Source organism: Danio aesculapii, chromosome 16 (genome assembly GCF_903798145.1).
Source record: "Danio aesculapii chromosome 16, fDanAes4.1, whole genome shotgun sequence".
Classification (NCBI taxonomy): Eukaryota; Metazoa; Chordata; class Actinopteri; order Cypriniformes; family Danionidae; genus Danio; species Danio aesculapii.
The window spans coordinates 42540673-42567511 of NC_079450.1; the positions used below are offsets into that span (position 1 = coordinate 42540673).

The following is a 26839-nucleotide window of genomic DNA, read 5'->3' on the forward strand; positions in this document are numbered from 1 at the left end:
CGACCCATGTCTCCAAATTCTTGTTCTTCCACTTGTTTTGGCAACACAACGTAGCGTCTCTCTGCCGTTTGAACACTAAAAACTGATGAAGTTGCACCTAATTCACAATAGAGCAAGCTGATTGACTTGAACCAATCTTTCTCATGAATTAATGCTGCACACTCAGAGATGTCACAATGTACACACAAGTAGAGATGTCCACTGTCCATGCTGGATTACACGCAAGGACCTAATCGCAGTGACGTAGCTTTAAAAACCTGTTTCAAACCGGAAGAATGAATTTGCTCGAAATAATGCAAAAACAACCTATTTTCACTTTTTTGGGAAATATATGTGTCCTAATAGAGTTTATAGCAGTGTGTTTTGTGACCCTTTAAGAAATGTTTCAAGTGGTAGCACAATAGCTTGTCTGGAGCAGGACAAGAAAGTGCAAGCAGCCTCAGCCAGGTAGTGTTTGGCATGAAGTGCATCCCAAATTGCATACCTATGCACTATTCTACGCCATTTTGTAGTATAAACAGTGTAGGTAGTGCATTCACACTGAAAACTCTAAAAAGAATAAGTGCACTTGAAATACCCGGATGATGCACTTATTTAACTGTTAAAAAGAAGTGTAGAATGTTGGAAACTTCATGCGCTTAACAGCCGCTGCTTTGCTCACGTAGCAGAAGAGGCAAAGCTTTCAGGCACTGATGTTGGATTACTTTGTTTATTTTGTATTGTGAAAGCAAAATTCTAATTCAACAACAATCTGAATTATCTGAAAAAGAATGCTAAAATAAGTTTGAAAATGAGTGTTAAATGTCATAATGTCAATCTTTGTTTTGGCCTTTATCCTGCCCACTGCCAGCTTACCCAATTATATTTCAGCACACCGCGTTGCCTTGATAGAAAACACACTGTATTTCACTTCAGTCTTGAAGGCTGCTTCAATTTATGTGGCCGCAGCTGAAAATGTGACGAGAACAGCAGCAGTCTCCGAAATGAGACAGAGATTTAAAGTTATAAAAATTCACATGAGGTGGTTTTTAATAAGCAACAAGTATCAATATTACAGACATTAACATTAGCTGAACTATTTACCAACAACACGCAGCACACAAGATTCCAAGGACAAGCAATTTGGCAATCCGCAATGCAAAATGACAGAAAGTTTAAAATACAGCCATTCAGATGAACACAATAATCCACTGCACTACAAAAAATTTTTAAGGGCTTATAATCGAATATATATTAAAATTATTTACTTTCTTAAAAGTAAATGCTGAGTGGCTGATATTTGTTGGTTTGCACTGAACTCACAGTTCAAATTATGTGTTCATCTTATTTCCAAGATCTGAGGTAAATTGCTGCTGCTGCTTTCAGTCAATAAATGTCCCATAAAATTGTATTCAATTGGTATAGCATTTTTGTTATATGCCAGCACTTATTTGGTTAATTTATTGTATATTTTTTGTCTCATCGTGTGTTTCTGTCTGTCACCCAGCCCACGACTGTGCTTGCCTGTTCCTGTCTCTGATTGGCTGTTTCGCTTGTTCTTGCTGCAACCAATCCCGTCTTTCCTGCTATCTGACCATTTAAACAGTCCTCAGTCTGGTAGTTCAGCCGGAGACTCTCTGAGTGACTCTTTGATCTATGTATTTTGGCTCGTTTGCTTTTGTGCTTTTTTTTTGTTTGTTATCCCCATTTGTTAGTATTGGTTGTCTTCATTTGATTTGCATGTTGTTTTTGTTATTCCAGTTTGTTACTGTCTGTTCTTACCTTTGTGTCACTATATCTTCCTTATCCTCATGTTTTCCAGTGAGTTTAGAAAGACTGGTAGGCAAGTACGTCACGTGACATACATGTCAGCACGTAGATTAAAATTTGTATAGATAGGTAAGAGGGTGCATGCCAACCCATGTATTTTTGGTTCAATTGTTAGTCAGTGTAGATTACATAGGACGTCATTGACATTGAAGATTTATTATTCATATCTTTTGTTTATTTGAGTAGTATTTCCTCAGTTAAATATGCAATCCCACTCCCCTAGGGAAAAAGGGGTTGTAACAACACTGAACAAAGCACATAACCAGTACCTGAAGTGATCATTGTCTTAAAAGTGTATGCTGTTGTTCAGTTGCGAGAAATCGAAACCGTTTTTAAAATAGAAATTTCAGGTGAGGGTAAGGACAAAAACTCCTTTTAACATGGGAAGTATTCCTTTGATGCATGTAGTTAGGACACCGTGTTGACTCAATAGTGAGGCATGCTTGCTCCTGTTGGTATCGCCAATCTGGCAACCTGCATTTGTGTGGAGTCATCTGAGAAGAGGTGAGGTGAATCTTGCATATAGTGCCTGTAACTGAGGCAAGTAAGGCCTGCTTTGGATGTTGTTGTGGTGTCTATATGACCTCTTGGATGTGTTGTTGCTGCACTCTTGGAGTAATTTTTTAAGTTAAATTTTTCTGCCACTCCTGGGAAGGTTCACTACTGTTCCATGTTTTTGCCATTTGTAGCTAATGGCTCTCACTACATTGTCCCAAAGCTTTAGAAATGGCTTCATAACCTTTAACAGACAACTCGATCACAATTGTTTATGAATTACTTTGGATCTCAGCATGAGATCAAGCTTAAAGCTTTTGATCTGCTTCACTTTGTCAAGCAAGTCCCATTTAAGTGATTGTTTGAATTGCAAACAGGTGTGGCAGTTACTAGGGCCTTGGTGTGACTAGAAATATTGAACTCAGGTGTGATAAACAAGAGTTATGTATTAACAAGGGGGAAGCACTTTTCACACAAGGCTATATAGTTTTGTATTTTGTTTTCCATTAATCATAAAAGTCTTAATTGAAAAACTTCATTATGTGTTAATTGCAATATATTTGACTAATATTTAAATTTCTTTGATGATCAGAAACATTAAAATAATATGATAAACATTATTACCAATAAAGATAACATTAACATGGAGTTTGTTATTTTCTTTATTCCCAGATGTAGAACTCACAACATTTGGTTGTTGTAATAAAGCATTTGTAGTTGTCGTAGTTATTTTTGATTTTGTGCATATGTGTCTGTGTGGTCAAACACACTGGGAACAGGAAAATATCAGTTTGTGAACAGGTTATTTGTGCACAACAACATGAGTCACTCGCTGAGCATCGTGTACTTTTTTGCTTGTGTTGTTTTTTATCCCAGAGTCCAATGCGATCTCCCGCATGGCTTTCTCTTAAAGGGGACAGAACCCAACATCCCGGGCCCCAATGACCCTTTCAAAGGTCATTTAAGAACAGAGAAAAGGGTTGTGTCCTAAACTTAACTGTCATTGGTGAAAAAATTGGCCTCCAGAAGACAGATTTTGTCCACTGGGCGAGTGAAGATTCCTGCTTGTGTTTTTACTTCCACAGTACGCACAAGTCCATCCGCGCCTCGATAAACTTGAGTAAGCAGTCCTAAAGGCCAGTGATTCCGTGGTGTGTGTTCATGCAAGATAAGCACAAGATCTCCAACTTTTAGGTTCCTCTTTGGTTGGTGCCATTTCTGACGTTGCTGTAAAGCAGGCAAATACTCTTTGATCCATCTGGCCTAGAAGACATCAGCCAGATATTGAACCTGACGCCATCTGCGTCGGTAAAGATCCTGTTTCACAAAAGCTCCTGGAGGTAGAGTTGGACCGGAACGAAGTAACAGCAAATGATTCGATGTAAGTGGTAGAGGATCCGATGGGTCATCTGAACGTTTAATGATTGGCCTACCATTGACAATAGACTCAACGCAGCAAAACAATGTTGCCAAACCATCATCATTTGGTGTCTGCTGTGACAAGACAGTGTTGAGAACAGAACGAACAGTACGTATTTGTCACTCCCAAATACCACCTATGTGGGAGGCAGCAGGTGGATTGAATATCCACTTTACACTGTTTTGCAGCAAATAATCTGAAATTTTTCGCTGATTCCAGTCTCTGATAGCATTCCGCAATTCTCTCAATCCCCCCACAAAATTAGTTCCGTTATCAGATCGTATTTCAGTGGGTGGGCCTCTCCTAGCAATGAACCTTTGTAAGGCATTGATAAATGAATCCGTATCAAGGCTGTGCGCAATTTCTAGATGGATTGCTCTTGTAGTGAGGCATGTGAACAAACATCCATACCTCTTGATCTCACTACGTGCCCTTTTAATCAAAAAAGGTCAGAAGTAGTCAATGCCTACACGACTAAATGGAGGCTCACTTGGTGTCACTCTAGAGTCAGGCAAGTCTGCCATTTGTTGGTCCTGAGGTTTAGCTCTAAGTTTTCGACACTGCAGACATGACTTGAGAGATTGATTAATGACAACTCTGCCTTTCAGAATCCAGAAACGTTGTCGAATTTCACTGAGCACTCTTTCTGTTCCTGCATGTCCCAAGCAAAGATGGTAGTGATTCACAATCAGAGAGGTGACATGGTGATTGTTAGGCAGAATTATTGGATGTTTAGCCTCAAAAGGAATTGGGGCATTTGTTAGTCTCCCTCCTACACGAAGTAGTTGGTCGTTATCATCCTGATACGGCTTAAGCTTGGCAAGAGAATTGTTTTTTGTTTGAGTGGTTCCGAAAGATTTCATTTGTATATAGCTGAGAATGGCTAATTCTGCCTCTTGTAGCTCATCAACAGTGATTGGATCAGAAAGATGCTCACTGGCTTTTTTGCGCAACAAGGTTTTGAGATGCAACAAGATAACGGTAGCCTTTTTTAATCGGTGCCAACTGGAATACTGTTCCAGAAGTCTATCCATTGCATTTTTCGTCACCTGGTTGGAACTTATGCTAGCTGCATACACGTCTTTAGTTCGCTTGATCTCTGCTTCCTCTGGTAATTTATTCACATCAGGTTGGACAGGCCAGTGTTCCTTCTCATGCAGAAGAAATTGTGGACCAGACACCCATCGTTTACTTGATAAGATGTCTCCCACAGTCATCCCGCGAGAGACATCATCTGCAGGGTTAGAAGCAGAGTCAATGTGTCTCCATTGACTGGGTTCTGAACGTTCAAGTATTTTTGCAACTCTATTAGCAACAAAAGTCTGAAAACGACAGTGTTTGTTGTTAATGTACTGAAGTACAATTGTACTGTCCGTCCAAAAAAAAGTTTCTCCAATTGGGATTTCCAAGTGATGCTTGATAATCTGATCCAGCTCTGTAGCCACTACCGCTGCTAGTAGCTCCAATCGTGGAATGCTAATGGGTTTGATAGGCGCAAGCCTGGCCTTCGACATTACAAGCCTACAAAGTGATGGAGCTGAATCGGTGACAAGCAACTGGTGGATATTGATCTAAGACATCTTGGAATTGTCAACGCCGAGAGCAAAGGCAAGTCATTTAACCATCTGCGCCACTGTGTTATTACATCTGCTGGTATTTCCTCATCCCAATCAACTTTGTGCGGCACAGCTCTTGAAAGATTGCCTTTGCTCTGAGCACAAATGGGCTAGCGAATCCTAAAGGATCAAAGATGGAACTGGTAGTGCTCAAAATTCCTCTCTTTGTTGCAGGCTTATCAACTGTCTTGACTTCGAATGTAAAACAGTCTCTTTCTACACCCCAAAGGACGCCTATTGTTCGTTCATATGGTAAGTCCTCCTGATCGAGATTGACCTCATGCAATGAGTTGGCCCACAGTTCAGCTGGAATTGTTTTCATGACTTCCTTGGAATTGCTCGACCACTTAGTTAGCCTAAAGCCTCCACAGCTGAGGAGCTCACGGATTTCAGAAGCAAGTTTAATGGCATCATTTACAGTTGATACTGACTTGAGACAGTCATCGACATAGAAATTTCGTCTCACAGTTTCCAAGGCATCATCAGAAAACCTTTCACAATTGTCTTCTGCAACTTTCTGCATAGCAAAATTGGCAGCACTAGGACTCCAAACACCTCCGAAAAGATGAGCGGTCATTCAAAAGTGTTTAGGTGGTTTGTCAGGATCATTATCCTCCCACCACAGGAAACGAAGCACATCTCTTTCTTGTGGTGGCACCTTGACTTGGTAGTACATGCTTTCAATATCAGCGTTTAAAGCAATGGGATCTTGTCTAAACTTTAGAAGAACAGCAAGCAGCTTGTTAGTAAAGTCTGGGCCCTGGTGAATGCAGTCATTTAATGAAGCACCTTGGTATCGTGCAGCACAGTCAAAGACAATCCTAATCTTTCCTGGCTTTCGTGGATGTAGCACCGGATGATGTGGAAGGTACCACACCCACCCATCGTCTCTGTTAATGTCAACAACCTCCTCCGCATAGCCTTTACGCAGAGAGTCACAGATACCATCTATGTACTTTTGTTGTAGATCTGGATCCTTCTTTAACCTCATTCCCAGAAGGTCCAGTCGATGTTTAGCCACTGCATAGTTGCATGGAAGTCGAGGTGGGTGTTCCTTGAAGGGTATGGGAAGTGTATAATGACCGTTCTCTTTAACCGCTTGTTTTTTCCACAGCTCCACCACTTGTTTGTCAACTATAGACATTGAGTTATTGTTCACATGTACTGGATCATCAAGTTTCCAGAATCTTTCAACAGCTTGTTGCAGTGAGTTATCGGCTTGTATGAAATTGGCAGATATAGTCGTGGAACCATCAGATATTGGTCCATGAAGCGTCCACCCCAGACCAGTTAAAACTGCATACGGCTCACCTGACTCACCGCAGCATGTCTCACGAGGAACAAGAATGTCAGGCTGATCTTGTCCAATCAGCAGGTGAACTTCATCAGATAGATCAATGTCAGGTAGGCTGATTTCATCTGCGATTTCTTGTAGATGTGGCCACTGAAACACCTCCTGTTGAGTGACAAGGTTATCGAGACTTATATTTAGATGATCCCGACAGATCACTCCCTTCATTTGAAAGGAATTTCTTCGTTGTGCATCTTCGACACACAGATCCACTGCCATGGTGACTACATTAAGATTTTTGGTCTCCATAGTGTTCAGTTTAATGTTCACTTTGCGTGATTCCAATTTTAGAGCATGGACTAGTTTTTTGGAAGCAAATGTACCATTGGAGCCACTGTCTAGCAAAGCAAATACATTCATTGAGAATTGATTGTGCATGTCTGAAACAACTACTGGCAGTATAGGAAGTGCAATCTTTTTTTTACTAAATTCAGTGCACTTTCTGGTGGCATGTGCTTGGATTGTTTGTGGTGAATCACCAACTGATTCATCTCTGGATTCCTGGTTTGTAGATTGTCTGTTGTCTGTGTTATCAGATGTCACCAGGGCTGAGTGCAGCCAGCTATTGTGTTTCTAACCACATCCAGGCACCTTGCATACCCAGCTGCGAGTACAGACTGAGCTTTGATGACCTTTCATTAAACAGTTTTTGCTGTTTGACAAAGATCAACCGCTCTTGTACTGACAGAGCTCTGAAGGCTTGACACTGGTTTAGAAAATGTCCATCAGTGCATTTTGGGCATTTAAACCTTATTGCTGTTTTTGGTGTGAATGAAGTAGTGGGTTCATTAGTAGCTGTCACTGCCTTTTTTTGTTGAAAGTTGATTTAGCAGGGCTAAGAAGATTTCCGTAGATAGGATCCGCCCTCTTAGCGGCTTCTGATTCCACAAGACTGACTATGTCATCCAGCTTTAGCATACGTCCAGCCTTGATGATCTCGTAGTTTATTGTGAGCCATCTTTTCTTTAGATCCTCAGGCAGCTTTTCCACAATTTGCAACAAAGTGCGTCCACCATTTAACTCCTCCTCATACTTCATCGCTTTCAAAGTGTCCCGGCAGCTGCACAAAATGTCCGCAAAGCTCTGTAACTGCTTGTTGTCTTTAATATCTTTGTAGTTGAGTACTTTGTCTACCCATCCCTGCGATATTGCATATGGATTGCCAAAACGATTTTTCAGAATAGCCATTGCATTTGCATAACCCAAGCTCGAATCAGGATTATACAAGCAATGTGAAATGGCATCTCTAGCTTGCCCCACTGTGTACTGATACAGTTGAGTTAACTTCTCTTGGTCAGGCACTGTCTCTTTATCAATCACAGAATTGAATAATTTCATGAACTGCCAATACTTCAAAGGCTCTCCATCAAACTTATGTCAACAGGTGGTAGATGCATGGAGTCGATATGTGACTGATATTGTTGCTTTGACAGCTCTAGAAGTTGACTCAGAGAATTTTCATTCACTGTTGAGAATGATGAACGAAAGTTATGGGGCGGGTTACCTGAAACAGGTGTTGAAAAGTCCTTGTTTACAGTCATTAACTCTGGCTCCTTGACTCCGTGTTCATCCATTTTAAGCTCTGTATGTTGAAGCTGTAATTTAAACTCTGCACGAAGGCGTTCTTCCTGCTGGGCCATAAGCCTAGAAAACTCCTGTTTTTCCTTTTGCCTGAGTTTATGTAGCTCCTGTAGCTGATTAGATAGTTGGTCTGCAAAGGATATAGGAGACTTCACAATTTCATCAGTAACTGAATCTTGAATATTTAGTGCATCAGGAGATTCTAGCCTAAAATCTTCCAGCCAGCTCAAGACTGTATGCTGCAAATCTTGTACATCACACATGACTGATGTTAAATATCCGTTAGAAGCATCTAGGTCATCATCATCTTCTAATGTTTTGTGGTACATGTCATGTATCTCATGAAACTGAGCTACAGCCTCATCCAAATTAGAAACTTCTTTGGGCTGGTTACAGTTCATAACTGAAGTAATTTGTGTCATCAAGCGTGTTACTGCTGCCTTTGCAACTCCACGTTGACGCTTTAGATTAGGTGGTTGTTGTTGTTGTTGTTCAGTAGTGGAAATTGCCTCTGAATCCATGTTGCTGTTTTTTGCTTTATTAATTTCTTGATTGTGATGTTAGTCTTCTTGATTTGATATTAGACTCCTTGATTCAATGTGTTTGACTTTAATGTTACCAATAAAGATAACATTAACATGGAGTTTGTTATTTTCTTTATTCCCAGATGTAGAACTCACAACATTTGGTTGTTGTAATAAAGCATTTGTAGTTGTCGTAGTTATTTTTGATTTTGTGCATATGTGTGTGTGTGTGTGTGTGTGTGTGTGTGTGTGTGTGTGTGTGTGGTCAAACACACTGGAAACAGGAAAATATCAGTTTTTGAACAGGTTTACAGGTTATTTGTGCACAACAACATGAGTCACTCGCTGAGCATCGTGTACTTTTTTGCTTGTGTTGTTTTTTATCCCAGAGTCCAATGCGATCTCCCGCATGGCTTTCTCTTAAAGGGGACAGAACCCAACAAACATGAAAAAATAAGAAATCAGTAAGGGGCAAACCCTTTCACACCACTGTATATTGACAAATGAAATGTATCACTAATAAGTACTAACAACACTATTTATAAATGTAGTTACAACTGTTATTAAAATACATTACAGGATTTGTTGTCTTTATAGATACAATTATAAAATTGGTATGACTGATTATAAATAATCAAATAATTATAATAACAAAAAAAATAATAATAATTATAAAGAGTTATTCATTATAAGCATGAGCACCATAAAGTGCTTAAAAATTCTCAAAATAATTTTTACAGCAGTTATATAGTTGTTGATGTTGTTGTTTTCATTAAAAGGCAAGAAATACATAGTAAGAAGCTAAACTGTTTCCAACACTGGTGACAATATAAAAGCGGGGTCACTATACAAAGTTACAACACAATGATATATCAAGATATATCACAATATCAACACAAGATATATCACAATGTAAATACGCTACAAATGCATTACTGATGAAGATTTTAAGATTTGCAATATTAAGATAGTTTTCTTTTCGTTTGTTCTAAAAGAACAGCGTTTCATTTAATATACTGATTTCAAATTTTGGAAAAGTGTTTTGATTTTTCAAGTTATTATTAAGCATTCTGTTTTTTAATAATATTCTAAGGCTCACCCTGTGTTGCAGAATGGCTTCCAGAGCTCTGAACTCGAAAGGCAGAGAGTAAGTAGCCAAATTTCCGTCTCCCGCCAATTGTGGCCCAAGTTCTAAAACCAGCCATTTCTCCAGACCAAGACCCCGGAAATCCAGAACCAATAAACAGCTTGAGGTAACCACTGCCTTCAGGGACTTCACATGAAAATATATATAAAAAAACACAGAAAACAAGTTAGTCTGCTAACTGCAGCATATATAATGTTTCTGGTATTAAGCTCAAGCTAAAAACCAACTTTCATTTATAAAACAATCTTTAGTACCTCTTAAACTCTATTCGGATGGTAATTATTTATCAGGAGAACATAAGAAATTTTCACTAATTACTATTTCTCCATTTTCAACTATTTATTGGTGAATTACCTTATTTTTTAACCAAATTAATTTGATAAATATTTTTTTACCACTGAAATGTACCAGGCAGTTGCATTAAGTGGAAATTTTCAAGACATTAATATTACAAAAGTGCATTTTTTTTATTAAAAACTATTAGAGGACAATGATACAAAACACAAAAAATATCTGAAATGGGCCATTACATGGCAGCAAAGGATACATTTTTACAGTGTACATTTAAAAATATATATATAAATATTTACATACACATATACATAAAGTTAAAATCTGAATTATTAAACACCCTTTGAATTTTTTTTCTTTTTTAAAAAATTCTTTGATGTCTGATATTTTTTATTCTGGAGAAAGTCTTATCTGTTTTATTTTGGCTAGAATAAAGGCAGTTTTTAATTTTTTAAAAAACATTTTATGGTCAATAATATTAGCCCCTTTAAGCTATGTTTTTCCAATAGTCTACAGAACAAACCATCGTTATACAATAACTTGCTTAATTACCCTATCCTGCCTAGTTAACCGAATTAACCTAGTTAAGCCTTTAAATATCACTTTAAGTGTCTTGAAAATATTTAGTAAAATTTACTGTCATCATGGTGAAGATAAAATAAAGTACTTATTAGAAATAAGTTATTAAAACTTTTGTTGTGAACTGATGTAATTCTTTTTAAGAAAACTTACATAAGTGAATATGAAATTTTGATGTAAAAAAACAAATAGGATTCTGACATTTAACAAATAAGATTTGTTAAAACAAATAGCCTAATTGGTGGCATTTGCAAAGTCAGCCTGCAATGTTAGGTTTGCCGTGTTATAAATTTGTGCATGAGTGAATTTGCAGCAGATGTCTTATGGTTAAATGAGGTTAGGTTATATGCTGCTTTGCTAAACAAAATTTAGTTTAACCTCTGCCTATTACAAGACAGAAAAATAAAACACTTTAATGATAATATTAATATTGTTTTGCCTTTTAAAATGATAATAGGGCTGTGACGGTAACGGATTTTCTGTTATGGCGGTGATGAAGCAAGAAATCATGCGGTATGTCGGTTAACCGCGCATATATATGTTTCCTCTAGGATTTTTTCCAGCTGTGGCGGCAGGCCTTTTTTACACAGATCTACTAACTACCTGTGGCGTTATATCAATGACAAATGTCGTGAGCACAGTATTAGAAGCCGAGATCCCATTTATATAATAGCCTACAGCATGCGGATCTCTGATTTTTTTTCTGCTCGTGCACAAAACTTCTTGCCTCACCCTCAAATATTAGCCGCTTTAAGAGCGCGCAGATCTTCTTGTGCCCTCTCAAATAAATGCTGCTGAAGTGCGATTTAGTGCGTTAATGTAACGAGTATGTCTCCAGCATTTATTAGATTTTCTAGGAATATTTATGAATTCCTCCGCTATTAATGCGTCCTGAAATAAAGTAAAACGCCGTCGTGTTTGCTGGCCTCACGCATCATGCACCTGTCACAGTCAGCCAGTCAGTCAGTCAGCACGTAACCCTAAAGGGTTAAACAAAGACGCACAAAATTACTACTGTTACAGAAAAGTTTGCGCTGTTATAACTCACTTACCCTTTAATACACTTTGGTGCGATTATCACCCGCTATTAAAATAATAAAATGTTTTGAATGAGCAGCTGTAATGTAGCCGTGGCGGGATGAATCCTGGCCTGGCGCCCCGCCATGGAAGAATGAATGTAGCGGAAACCATATATATATATATATATATATATATATATATATATATATATATATATATAAATAAAATCGCTCAACAGAAAATAAGCATTTTTAACGCACTGTTGTAATTTCTATATCCCAATCCTTTTATCAACATTTTGAATACAAGTCAATATTTTAAAGATTATAACTTGAGATTGAGAATATGATTTTACATCAGCGCTGCATTTTTCTCCTTCGCCCTCGCGCTGAGTTCAGGTGACGGAGTGTTGTGAAGTGTCTCCTCAGTTTAATTTACAGTGTCAAACTGGCACAGGAATATCAGTATATTAATATAGGATTTTTAATAAACTCTCTTATATCTGCTGGTGCTGCTATTAATACGCAGATGGTTATGCTGGTGCAGCCGTTAATACACGGTTCAGGTAATCAAAAAGCCGGTTCGCCTACATGATGTTTATTATGGGTGGGTCGCAGGTGGAGAAGTTTTATGATTGGTTATGTAGACCACTTTGCCTAAAATATCAAAAAGTTCAAACGCTTTGATTAAATATAGCGAAACTGACCGATCAATGGATGTTTGTCATAAAGAGTGATATTATAGGCTGCTCTTTTAATTTTGATCATAGTTAACAAAGACTCAATATTCCAAACTGAATATTTCACTTTTATTTTATTTATATTACAGTTGTATTTGACCGGTTTGTGTTTTGGCCGCGGCATATAGCGGACCCTGAGGCACATCGCTTCACCTCAAAGTTTATTAGTTATTCTTGTTTATTTTGTAAACTGACCGACAAAAACTAAGATACAAATTGTACAAAACAAAATTCGTTCAAAGAATATTTTTCTTCCGACGAAAATATATGAATTGTGTATTTTTGTGCGTCCCCATCCGCTACACAACTGTGCAATTAATGCTTTAATTAAATAAACTATTTAATTTAATAAACTGCTTTAATTAATGCTCCACTGTAATTGCTCCTACACAAACCCCTGTGATATATTAGCTACATGTTTTTATAAATGTCTTTACACAAAATTATTATATGCTATAGCCTACTTTAAATAAGTCAAAATATATGTGATTGTTGACTCATCACCGTGGTCGCAGCTCGCGCTTCTGTATAGCTTCTGTAAAAAAATATCTACATTTAACCAGCTTTTTAGCAAAGCCTATATTAATATACTGATATTCCTGTGCCAGTTTGACACTGTACATTGAACTGAGGAGAGTTTAACTACTTCACAGCACTCCGTCACCTGAACTCAGCGAGAGGGAGAAGGAGAAAAGTGCAGCGCTGAGGTAAAATTATATTCTCAAGTCATAATCTTTAAAATAATGACTTGTATTAAACATGTTGATAAAGGGATTGGGATATAGAAATTACAGCAGTGCGTTAAAAAAGTTTATTTTCTGTGGAGCGATTGATTTGAGTTAGGCCTGCTTTATTAAAATAAGCTTAAAATAAAAACAGCCCATGCTGGTTATTAAAAAGGACTCAGTGTTTTCGTTTTGTAATCTAAATTTGTAATTTAGGTGGAAAATACTTAGGTCAGGCCTTTTATTCCTTTTATTTAGTTTATTCTGTTTTTCTATACAATACTGAAAGATTTAAGCAAAAATAAATAATAAACTAAAATTGGCGGTGATGACGGTAATAACCGTGGTTGACATCTCATTATGGCGGTAAGGCGGTGATGCGGTTATCGTCACACCCCTAAATAGAATATAAGCCCATGCTAAATGTTAACTGATTTCCACAGTTATAGCTTATTTAATTATTTAAACAAATCCTGACAATAAGTCTTGGCCTTTTTGTTTAAGAAGCAAGTCTTAAATAACTCACCTCAAATGTTTTGTTGTTCTTGTTGATACCTGAACAAAAAATACACTACATAGGCCTATAAAATGATACCAAACGAAATTTGTTTAAAAAATGATATTTCCAACAAAAAAAAAGTTTTTTTTTAAAGTTTGTCTGACTCGGTCCGTTTCTTCCATCATACGTACCTTATAACACATCCTTATAGATTTAAAAAATAAAACTCAAGCAGGCCTAATATTTAAATTACATAAAAAGTAGCCTTGACTACCTTTACGAGTACCTTTGAAAGGGAGGGAAGGCTACAATGCGAGTGGAAGAGGATCTCACTTTTCACTTATGTTTGCAAGTCTATATATATTTTATTTTTAGGCATTTAATGTAAACATTTTAAGAAGAATTAATGATTTAGGGAGATACATTGTCCCAATGAAATAATATAAAATTAATTTAGCAAGCTGAGGTAGTGTGAAATGCTGAAGACCCTGGATATATAGCCCGCTCCCACCACTGATAGTGATAGTGGCATTCTTTAAAGATCAGTCACCTTTCCCCGCGCCCCGCGTCCCCCACCCGCCGCACACTCCAATATCTAATATCCAAATTCGTTCTCTTACTCTTAAAACAATTAAATAAACTTTTCACGTTATTTCCCAAAAATTATATTCTTTCATTTGTTCTCATTTTAAAAATACACTGTATATGTTATAATAAAATGTCAAAAAAATTGAAATGTAGGCTTTTCTGCACACAATTACCCAACATTGCTGCACATTTCTACAACTATCACCAACATTCCACTACTACAGTATTACCATCACTCAGATTTGGTCCCCCACACCTCTCAGACCAGAATTGCACCCTTGGTCTAAAGAGCTTAAGTTGAATGCTGCTTCATAAAATAATTTTGCCGCAGGACATATCTCGCAGGTTTATTTTTAATAGTTTTCATTTAATTTTTTGGTTTCAAAACATCAATGTTCTCTTTAAAGTTCTCTTTAAACTATAACTGTTGTTTTGTTTTTTTACTTAATGGCCCAGTATGTTTTGTATTTTAATTTCAATTTCAGTCACCTTGCATATGCATTTGAAATATAATGCGCGCATAACCGCGGAAAGAAGAAAAAACTGTCAAAGATTAGAGCTAATTCATCAAAATTAGCAATATTAAAATACAGCATGTAAGTTAATACAGGCAGAGTGTGAACAAACTCAAGGTAAGGCTTAGATATGCGCTTGCCTTTTAATGCATTTAAAAAGATTTGCGGCCTTTTTATAGGCTACAGGCTACTATGGTGTATAATGTTTCTTTTATTATTTTTTATTTTGTATGGTAAAGAACAATGCACTGTACAGATGTTACTACTTCAATGTGTTCCTTTTGGCGCCATTCATACCGCGGCGACAGCGGTACTTGGTGCGCCAGCAGCTTTTGACCGCTGGGTGGCAGTTTAACCACAGATATTCAGCTTTGCCTTTCCACAACACTAAACAGACTTTTCTGTGCGTACCTTATGTGATCAGATGTGTTCAATTAAAATATAATTTTGATTTAGTTTTTTAGTAATAAACATGATCTTACCAGGGCTTAAAGTATTCCGGCACCAAAGATTTTCTTGATTTTGGTATAATGATAACTCCGCACCAAACTGAGGCTTTCATTTTAGAGCTGATAAATTACATTGTAATTATTGTAAGGGCTGTGACGGTCACCGTGATGACAATTACTCTAGAACACACGTTTTCTGTTTTGTTGCCAAGTAGCCTATACATTTATGAATATAACGTTAACTTAGACGTGATACAGCAAGTTCAAGTTCAGCAATGAACCTCGCTGGAAAACATATATTACCTCATATTACTTATTATATTCGTGGCGAACGAGAAAGGCGAATCAATAATTATGATGAAGCTATTTGTTGGGCTTGTTTAGAAAAATAAGTGTTAAATGGACAAACACGTCGAACCTCCAGAGCTGCGGTCATGTCACCCAGCCCATGAAATGCGGAGCCAGCTCCGGTGTCATCTACTGAACGCAAATGCCCAGCTAGTCCAGCCAGGTATGGCAGAGAGGCCTTTTCAAAAATGGCCAAATACAAAAGAGAAACTGATAAATAGTAGACGTTGATGAGAAATGGAGCAGCATATTTGGTAGTTGAGAACGCGCCGCTCCGCGATGTAGAGCTGGTTTCCGAGAAATGCAGGCGGCGGAGCAAGATACCCTCTTTGCCACGGTTGCGAAAAAGTATCTGCATGCGCTACAGGCACACCGTCTCAGTGCTGCTGGAAACATTGTAATCTCAAATAAGTCTCCGCTTAAACCGAACAAAGTCAACATGTTAGTTTTTCTGGCAAAGAATTTAAAATATGAATAGAAAACAAAAGGCGGAGAGACGCAGTTTATTTTCAACATCTGACTTATGTTGTTACAAGCCTAGGCTAATATTTGTGTTCTTCGTTACTATTTATATTATTATTGATTAGTATTTGTGAAGTTTCTAAAATGTAACGTTTACTGTTTCAAGCAGTTAAAGTTATTTCTATTTAACTAGCCTACATTATTATAGGCTGTATTGTGTTGTTTTATCAACGAAAGTTAAACAACAAACATGTTCGTTTGTACGGATATTTAGCATAATACTTTGGTCTTTTTTGATTTCTTATTTTTTACATGAAATGTAAATTAACTTAGGTAGGCTACTTGGGTACAGGGGCGTAATTTGTTGGTAGTATACCGTGGAATGCTTAGACAGTAAATATTGTCATCATTATTTAAAAAATTATAAATAAATAAATAAATAAATAAAACACCTTACGGAAAGGATGAAATAAAGGAAAAGCATGCTCTTAATCATTCTTCATAATCTGATTCGTAGCTATACATGCAATAAACTTATATTGCGCCGACAAGAACAAGCTCTAAAAGGTAAAGTCTAAACCCAGAGGAGTTATTGATATTAATGTTAGTTGTTAATATGATCGTAAACACTTCGTTGTATAATTAACGCCGTCATTGTGTCGTGTCTGCGATTTTTTTTTCTCGTTGAAGAACAGAAAATTCATGTTATCGCCGTTATCCCAGCCAGGTTTTCATGCACATTTTCCGTTTTTGTTTCTTCTCAAACAATAAAGTTTCGCTATAGCAGGCCCGGCGGCAGGATATCATAAATGAGGGCGCAAGGGCGATGTTTTTATATGATGTGCTAAAATTGAAAAATGAAATTTACATGAAGAGCTTTATTAGTGAAAAGCTGCCGAGCGCAACGAAATGGGCTATAAGCTATATTTGCTCTTATGTGCTGAAATACTTAACACTTTCCTTAAGACCACAGAATAATATGCAACATCTAAATGTCATATAGCCAATAAGGAAAAATTAACATGTTTCAGGTCTCTCCAGTGCATTTGGACTGAATATTTGACTGTGTCTTACTGGATGTCTCCAGTAACTAACAAACATAGAGGCACAAGCAGACTGTAGAATTCATTCATTAATTCTTTCTTTTATTTATTTATTGTCAACCAAATATATATAAATTAATATGTGTGTGTGTGTGTGTGTGTGTGTGTGTGTGTGTGTGTGTGTGTGTGCGTGCGTGTGCGTGTGTGTGTATGTGTGTGATGGCAGCAGACTGAAGAAGTTGTGCATTGGGTGGGTGGCATCTGCTGTTATGCAGAGGGCTTTACGGGTAAGACGTGTGCTGTAAATGTCCTGAAGGGAGGGGAGAGAGACACCAACGATCTTCTCAGCTGTTCTCACTATGCGTTGAAGTGTTTTCCTGCAGGATGCATTGTAGGTTCCAAACCACACAGTGATGCAGCTGGTCAGGATGCTCTCAATAGTGCCTCTGTAGAAGGTGTACATGATTGGGGCTGGTGCTCTTGCTCTTTTGAGTGGCAGCCTGTTTGAACATATTCCAGTCTGTGGTATTCAAGCAGTCTTGTAAAGCCTCTGAAGAACCTTCTGGCCACACTTGTATCTCCTTGCAAACCGGTTTGGTGACTTTAACGATCGGTCTGTAAGCAGGCATTAGCATGACAGTTAAGTGGTCCACCAAGGTGGGGGAGGGGGAAGGCTTTGTAAGCTCCTCTCTGTGTGGTGTAAACAAAGTCCATTGTGTTATTGCCCCGTGTTGGAAAGTCTGTTGTTGTATTTTTGGAAACACACTCTTTAGGTCTGCATGGTTAAAGTCCCCTGCCAGGATGAGAAAAGCATCGGGGTGGGCTGTCTGCTGCTCACTAATGTGCAGTTTCCGTAAACACAAAAGCACAACAGTCCTTTACAGTCCTATGTGATGAACGAAGTAGACGGATGTAGTCCAGTTTGTTGTCTAGCGAGCGTACGTTCGCTAGAATGATGGAGGGGATAGCGGGTTTGTGGGGGTTAGCCGCTAGCCTTGTTCGGATACCCCCGCGCTTACCCCTCTTCTGCTTCCTCTCGAGCCGCTTGAAGCGCCTCCATTGTGGGCGAGGTGGTGAGGTGGGGGTCGGAGGATGGGTAGGCATCCGGAGCAAGCCGAGATCTTGCAGCTCATCAGTGTCCGCGGAGTTTAACTTGTGAAGTTTGTTTCTACCGATGTCGAGCAGAAATGTTCGACTATATGCGCACTTAAGGACAGATAAACGTGACGTTGACGCACAATAACACGGCGACGTACAAGACGAGGAACACAAAAACACATTAATAATATATTAATAATAATACCAAGTTTTAACACATCTGCTACATTCCAGTGGAGCCTCCGTTGCGCTCTACCACAGCTGGCAAAACTTTCTGAAGGTGGTTTAAGCACCAAATAAGTGGTTTAAATTATGTTAGTCTCCTTATTTCTTTCCGTTTTATTTTAAATATTATAAATGTTTAAAGTTTTAGGTAAAGACGTCAAAATATGCCCACACATGCAAGCTAAACTAGATCATATCTGAGTTATCACGCTTTATTACCCAACCAAAATCAGCGAGGAAAAAATAAATGTTTTAAATTAAATTATATTTAAATGTTAAATTAAATTAAAAAATGAATTTAAATTTTAAATGCCATTTAAAAATAGTTGCTAAAATTAATGTGTTACTTAGTTACATTTTTAGGCATTAGCCAAACAGAAAGCCTGTCTACGGTAAATCCACACGCACTAAATAGCCTACCTTTTTCTTTTATAACACTGTAAACATAACTTCGCAGGTCGATCATCTTCAAACGCAAAAGGCATTTTTAAGTGTCCTAACTTGACTGCTGCTGTAGAATGGGATGTTTTGTTTACATAACTTTAAACGTGTGCTTTAGCTATGTCAAAATGAAAGCAAATTTTTTTAAGGGTTCTGCGTTTTGTCAATTGTATAGCTTTAATAATAATAATAATAATAATAATAATAATAATAATAATAATAATAATAATAATAATAATGGATATAACAAATTATAATATTATAGTATAGACATTTTTACTAGGCTACTTTAATATTAATCCCTAACTGAAAAACTAATGTGAAAATGACTGGCAGCTGTGCTAAAATTAATATAATGGCAAATTTCTTCTGCGTTTTTTCCCTTTATAGCTTAATAGTTTTATTCAAAGAATATAGTTCTCTCTTCAACTTTCAGGTTTGAGGTGGGGAAAGAAGTGGCAGAGGCAATTCAAATGTACCATCTCTAAATTAAAAAAGGCCACTTACGCAGCATCTGTGTGTAAAGATTATTACCTTATTTTTATTTTATTATTATTATTTATTTATTCATTCATTCATTTTCTTTTTGGCTTAGTCCCTTTATTAGTCTGTAATTGCTACAGCGGAATGAACCGTCAACTTATCCAGCATATGTTTTACGCAGAGGATGCCAGGAGGGCCAGCTGGGGCTTCGGGACGGAGTGAAAGGAGAGGCAGGACTTTGCCCCGAGTCTGGGAAAGATGGCTTGCCGTCATTACACTAGTTTTCCGATGGCACACGAGTTACATGCGCCAAACACATGAACAAATAAATTAATAAATAAGGGAAAGAAAACATCTAGCCTTATAGGCTGAGTTCTTTTTGATTATAATCGCCGTTAAGTTTCCGTTTTAAATGTAAGGCTGTTGCATAAAATAATAAAATTGCTTAAAATAATACAATTTTAATTTATAAGTGACTTTGCTGCGTCCCCCTTAATGTTTCAATAACGCATAATAATCCATACACCATATTAAAGACACTTAAATAGTCTACTTAACACTTTCCTTAAGATCACAGAATAATATGCAACATCTAATTCCGGGGAAGTTCTGGGGGCAGGGTTTGCGTGACATGCTGCAAGCTAGCCCGACAGTGAAAACGCGACATGATTTCGGCCTCACTGATGCCCATTAACACCTGACAGACAAGCTTTTGGTTATGAGAAGGGGGAAGGGGTCTCCACTATTAAGTGTTTTTCACAAACATGAATACACAAAATCCAAAACTCCTATAGGACGGATGGCGTAACAAAACCTATACGTTTAAAAACGAAACCGCATTAAATATGGGGCCTTATGAAAACGAATGTTTCTATGCACAACAACTTCTGAACTGAACTAGGCTACCTGTTAGGGGTGGGCGATATGACCTAAAATTAATATCACGGTATTTTTCATCTTTTGAACGGTGACGGCATAATATCACGGTATTACTTTCAATAGCAAAATAATATACATCTCAAGGAAGAACGGACAAAAGAAAGTCTCACTTCTATCACTCTTTAAAAGTTTTGGTTTGGGTCATTGTAAATGCTGAGTCTCGTTATGAGCTGATCTTCATTTTTCTGTGTTGGTGGAATAAAGCAGGCGAGTCAGCCGCACCAATTTATGAGCAGACAGAGCAGGATTCTCCCGATGACCACCAGCGCAATTCCGCTCTTTGTTATGAGCCGTAGTTTCAGTGTAAACTTAGTAAAGGTGAGTTTCTTTGGTGATGATGTGTACAGTGTTAGATTTTATATTTAGCGGACATTTGCGCTGAACACGCGGTGAATGCAACGCATCAAGATTCGGGCACCTTCTCCGAAAACACTCGATTGATCTCAGCTGGCAGATCAACATTTACCTCATGTCATGATCGCTGTCATCTGCACAATTATTATTATTATAACTTTAGGTGAGGTTTGCAAACCTGTGCATATTTCACTCTTCAGCCGTTTGTATTTCCTGCAGTAACAAAAAACAAAATGGTTGCAATTTCGAGCCCTGTAGTATAAGGACATGTATTCAGACCACAACTGAACGTTTGAAGAAAATTTAATGCCTTATTATTTTGAATTAGCTATTATTGATGTAAATGCAGCCGTTCAAGGCGCATAATTGATTTATTACGGTATTGACGGTATTAGAAAATCCATGTCGTGGCGCAATGTCACACCGGTGATGACTATGACACCGGTGTACCGCCCACCCCTACTACCAGTTATTTAAAATATCTATATTACGCTCCAAGCATTCGCCAAAACTAAAATATTTTTAATTAAAGAAACACAGAACATTGCTGAACATAATGCGAGTGTTGCCTGCTTTAAACGATGGGTTAGTAATTATATTATAACTGGTTATGTTCAGGTCAATGAAATAATACCTTTAATAAATAAAATATGTTCGTAAGAACGTGGTGGGCCAGTGATTCCGTCGCTGTCATCAGTGGTTTAATGAGCTCAGGAGAATTCTGCTTTGCATTTTTCTATGCATTACTAACATCACTAAACCAGACATTTGTTTTATAAGTTAACCAAATATTCGCAGAGATTCAGCCGTTTTTTTTTCTGACGCGTTTGCCAGTCATGCCAGTCAGTGAAAAAAAAGTAACCGTGGCCCTGTTTGCAGGTATTAATATTCGTTTTTTCGTCAATCTGATGTAACTTTTATTATTTATACAGGACGTTAAAATGCAATTAAAAGTTTCAAATCAATTAAACTCAATTTATAAAAGGGCTAGCCTATTTTATGCATTAAATATAACTAATTTCCTTTATTTCTGACTAGACCATGCATTTTAGACTATTTTACAATTGTAATATGTGCATATGCTTTTTTTAAATAACATTCGTTTAACAAATATTTTAGCAAGTAATTAAGTGACCTGTTTTTTTTTTTTTTTTTTTTTAAATCTTTATGCAAAAGGATCAGAGGATAAATTATCGTAGGATAAACGTATCTTATGGAAAAACACCAATTGACGGGCTCTGCTTTCGGTTTTAAAAGAATCAAGCAGCTTTAAAAAATATAATTTGCTGAAGAGAAATGACAGGAAAAAAAGAAAGAAAAAGATTAAATGTATAGGGACTGTTAAAAGAACATTTCTCTTTAATATATTCTTTCGACTCCGAAACATCAGCTAAGATTATGATGAATGACGGAGTTTCTCTATTGCCTGCTTCAGCAGTGCGTCCCGGTCTATGAACGAGGAGGCGGAGAGAATGCGCTGTTTAGCTTCGGCTTGATATATTTAAATAAAAACTAACACCAAACTGCTTTTAACGCTCAAAAAGTTAAACTAAAATGCACAACTCTTGTTGGTTGCACCCGCGGGATGCACAATTAACCAAACGCGCCATTATTTTAATTCTATATTCGTGAAGAATGAGCCATGAGATTGAGATTTTTGAAGGTGCTCTCTAGCGGAAGTTCCTGGCAGAGTAGCGAGTGAAAAAATGTGCATAAAGAAATTGGACAAGAGGAATAACATTTTAAATTATATAACAAGCATCGTATTCTTTCTAATCCTCGCCCAGTTTTAATACAAGTTGTGTTTTTTTAATATTTGTGGCTGGGAAGTTTATTAAGAATATATTTATAATTATATATAATTAAATAAATACATAATTATATATATATATATATATATATATATATATATATAGAGAGAGAGAGAGAGAGAGAGAGAGAGAGAGAGAGAGAGAGAGAGAGAGAGAGAGAGAGAGAGAGAGAGCAAAAAATTATTTTTATTGTACTTTTAGTGATCTGCTTAAGGTAGGTCAATTTATTTTTTTTTGCTTTTGATGAAGCAGCATTCAACTTAAGCTCTTTAGACCATGCCCCTGACCGTTTCTCAGTGTTTCGCCGCAATATCTTTAAATAAATTATTTATTTAGGCATATTTTCATTATTAATTTATTTTCATTATTCGTTTATTATTATGTACAATAATTCAGACATAAAATAAGATAGTAAAATATAATCAACAACGAAAATGTAAATAAAAACATAAATAAAAACATAAATGAAAAAGTCTTGTCTTAGTCCTATCAAAACGGCAAACACTAAAAGCAGGCTAAAAGACTGCTTTATTTATTTATTTAAGACTACTTATTTGTACTGAATGTGTGTGTCATGTTAGTTGTCTTTTATTTCTTCAATTCCAAAACGAGTCCTCTTTGCACTTAAAAAGTTTACAATAAAGTGTGTTAACAAATTTTAAATGATTAATGAAGGACTTATAATGCTTTGACCTATTGTTTAATATCATTTACAAGCACAGTAGCATATTTAAAGCTGCTGTAAAGGCTATTTCTTTCCGTTCGCATCCCGTCCCTTTGCGCCCCCTGGCGGCTTTTTCACAAACTGCGGTCCTACACTAAAAACAGAGCAGCAGTTATTTCAAACGGCGGCGGTATAAGGACCGGCAGTAATAGTCACTTTGAACTCTCACCTACTGTATGTTATTAATGTAAACTTAGGTTAAAATTTACCATTGATAAACGTGACCTACCTCAAGCAGATCACTTAAGTATAATAAAATAATGTTAACGTCAATGTTCTTCTTTAAAGTAAAATTGTTGTTTTGTTTTTTTACTTAATGGATCAGTATGTTTTGTGATTTAATTTTAATTTCAGTCACCTTACATATGCGTGTGAAATATAGGCTAATGCGCGCATAACCGTGAAAAAAAAGAAGAAAAAGCTGTCAAAGGTTTGGCCAGTGTGTTTTTTGTCTAATAAATGATAATTTTTTTTTTACTTTAAAACTTTAAAACAGATTGCTATTTTTCTAATGACATATGATTTAATAAATTTGTATTTTACAAATTTCTCTTGTTTGAATTTTTTTAACTGCACTTTTTAGGAAATATTTTAGTACATCAAAAAGTGTGGTTATAATGACATCTGACTGGCTAATCCAGCAAAAAAGTCACTAAAATGTAGTATTTAAATCTCATAGTTAAATAGAAACTGAGGCGTATAACTGCAAAAAGGTCCACTTGAGAAAAAAAGAACCATCCCTTTCACCAGGCTGGCTACGGGCCTCATGTGTGCGCATGAGTCGATATGTTGCCTTTTTATAGTCTACATGCTACTATGATGTATAATAATTTTGTTATTGTTGTTTTGTCTGGTAACCTTAGGCTAAAACTTATAATTCATAAACGTGTTAGAAATAAAGCATGAAAAAACACTTTAAAAACTATTTCTTTTGCGTATAATCGGGAAAAAAAACAGTCATACAGTTGGTTAAGAGGATATATTTATTCTAAGAAAAAAAGCAAATACAAATACAAAAATAACTGAATGGTTTTTTTTTTAAGTTGTCTCTAATACTGAAGACGTCGGTGGGCGCTAACAGAGGTTCGTGGGGACCGTAGAAATTCGTTCACTCTGTCCTTTATGCGTTTGCTGTCAGCGCTGGTCAGGTTGGGGAATCTCTAAATCACGCTGTCTCTAACGAACTGTTTTAGGTTCACGGGCAAAGCAACTTTGCCTCTCGAACCATCCCAGTTCGTTGTGGATGCCCACTCCGCGTAGCGCTGGTCTGGCACAACTGCACGAAACAAGAACAGTAAATCGGGATGGCAACTTGAATTTGGAGTCGGGCCAGCAGAGGTGACTTTGGACTGTTCCATATCCTCATTCAGGTTAACGGGTGTTCGCATGGGGTCTTGTGTCCACTGAGCTTCCGTTGCTGCTGTTTGCGCTTCTTTCAGCTGAAGCACAATGGTTGCATGAGTGCAATGAGGTCAAGCCAAAAAATAAAGATGAGCCTCTTAAAGCCATCGAAACATTCTGGCGGCACCTTCAGAAAGTTTTGCCAGCTGTGGTAGAGCGCAACGGAGGCTCCACTGGAATGTAGCAGATGTGTTAAAACTTGGTATTATTTATTAATGTGTTATTAATGTGTTTTTGTGTTCTTCGTCTTGTACGTCGCCGTGTTATTGTGCATCAACGTCACGTTTATCTGTCCTTAAGCGCACATATAGTCGAACATTTCTGCTCGACATCAGTAGAAACAAACTTCACAAGTTAAACTCCGCGGACACTGATGAGCTGCAAGATCTCGGCTTGCTCCGGATGCCTACCCATCCTCCGACCCCCACCTCACCACCTCGCCCACAATGGAGGCGCTTCAAGCGGCGCGAGAGGAAGCAGAAGAGGGGTAAGCATGGGGGTATCCGAACTAGGCTAGCGGCTAACCCCCACAAACCCGCTATCCCCTCCATCATTCTAGCGAATGTACGCTCGCTAGACAACAAACTGGACTACATCCGTCTACTTCGTTCATCACATTGGACTGTAAAGGACTGTTGTGGTTTTGTGTTTACGGAAACTTGGCTCAACGACAGCGTTCCGGACAGCGCCATTTAGCTCGACCAGCTAACATGCTACAGAGCAGACAGAGCTATCGTCGCGGGAGGTAAGACCCGCGGTGGCGGGCTCTGTGTTTACATCAATGAGTCATGGTGCCGCGATGCCGTTGTAGTCCACAAATACTGCTCACCACAGGTGGAGTTCATGATTATCAAGTTTTATCTACCGAGGGAATACACAGCCATTTTGCTTTTCGCTGTTTACATCCCTCCCAGCTCCAATGCAAACAACAGGAGTGAGGCACTAAATGACCTGTACCTGCACATTAGTGAGCAGCAGACAGCCCACCCCGATGCTTTTCTCATCCTGGCAGGGGACTTTAACCATGCAGACCTAAAGAGTGTGTTTCCAAAAATACAACGCATAGACTTTCCAACACGGGGCAATAACACACTGGACTTTGTTTACACCACACAGAAAGGAGCTTACAAAGCCTTCCCCCTCCCCCACCTTGGTGCCTCAGACCACTTAACTGTCATGCTAATGCCTGCTTACAGACCGATCGTTAAAGTCACCAAACCGGTTTGCAAGGAGATACAAGTGTGGCCAGAAGGTTCTTCAGAGGCTTTACAAGACTGCTTCAATACCACAGACTGGGATATGTTCAAACAGGCTGCCACTTACAATAACACCACTGACCTCCAGGAGTATGCTGAGACTGTTACAGCCTACATAAACAAATGCACTGAGGATGCCAAAAAAAAATAATAATAATAAAAATCACAGCAGCGTCTCTACTTCCTCCACAAACTCAAAAGAGCAAGAGCACCAGCCCCAATCATGTACACCTTCTACAGAGGCACTATTGAGAGCATCCTGACCACAATTATCATGTTTACAAGTTCTTTTTGCACTATACTGTTCTTTATCTGCACAACTCTGGTTTACTTTGCACTCATTTGCTATATGCCCTTAATGTCACTGTATTGTTTACAATTTTATTACCTATGTATATTTTTTAGACCACATTATGTGCAATGTATATACTGTAAATTTTCTTTTTCTTAAACTCTACTATTTTTTATATATATTTTTTTATATTAATGTTAAGCACCTTGGGTCTGAGAGTAACGCAATTTCGATTCTCTATATGTCTTGTACATGTGGCTGAACTGACAATAAAACTAACTTTGACTTTGACTTAAATTGACATTTTATTACACCATATCAGTATGTTGTCTCTTTTTTATAAATGGTTGAAAATTTACAACACACACACACACACACGCACACGCGCACACACACACACACGCACACGCACACACATTAATTTATATATATTTGGTTGACAATAAATAAATAAAAGAAAGAATTAATGAATGAATCCTACAGTCTGCTTGTGCCTCTATGTTTATAGAGTTACTGGAGACATCTAGTAAGACACAGTCAAATATTCAGTCCAAATGCACTGGAGAGACCTGAAACATGTTAATTTTTCCTTATTGGCTATATGACATTTAGAT

The 26839-nt window shown here is 37.6% G+C and overlaps 1 protein-coding gene across 1 annotated transcript in view; it reads right to left on the reverse strand.

The window, feature by feature from the left end:
- The window catches only part of mrs2 (magnesium transporter MRS2), a 132294-nt gene that overhangs the window by 59508 nt on the left and 45947 nt on the right, over positions 1-26839 (reverse strand). Inside the window, exon 5 of the mRNA XM_056475428.1 lies at positions 9896-10069. Within this exon, the coding sequence (XP_056331403.1) occupies positions 9896-10069 (174 nt within the window). The remainder of the gene's footprint in view (positions 1-9895; positions 10070-26839) is intronic.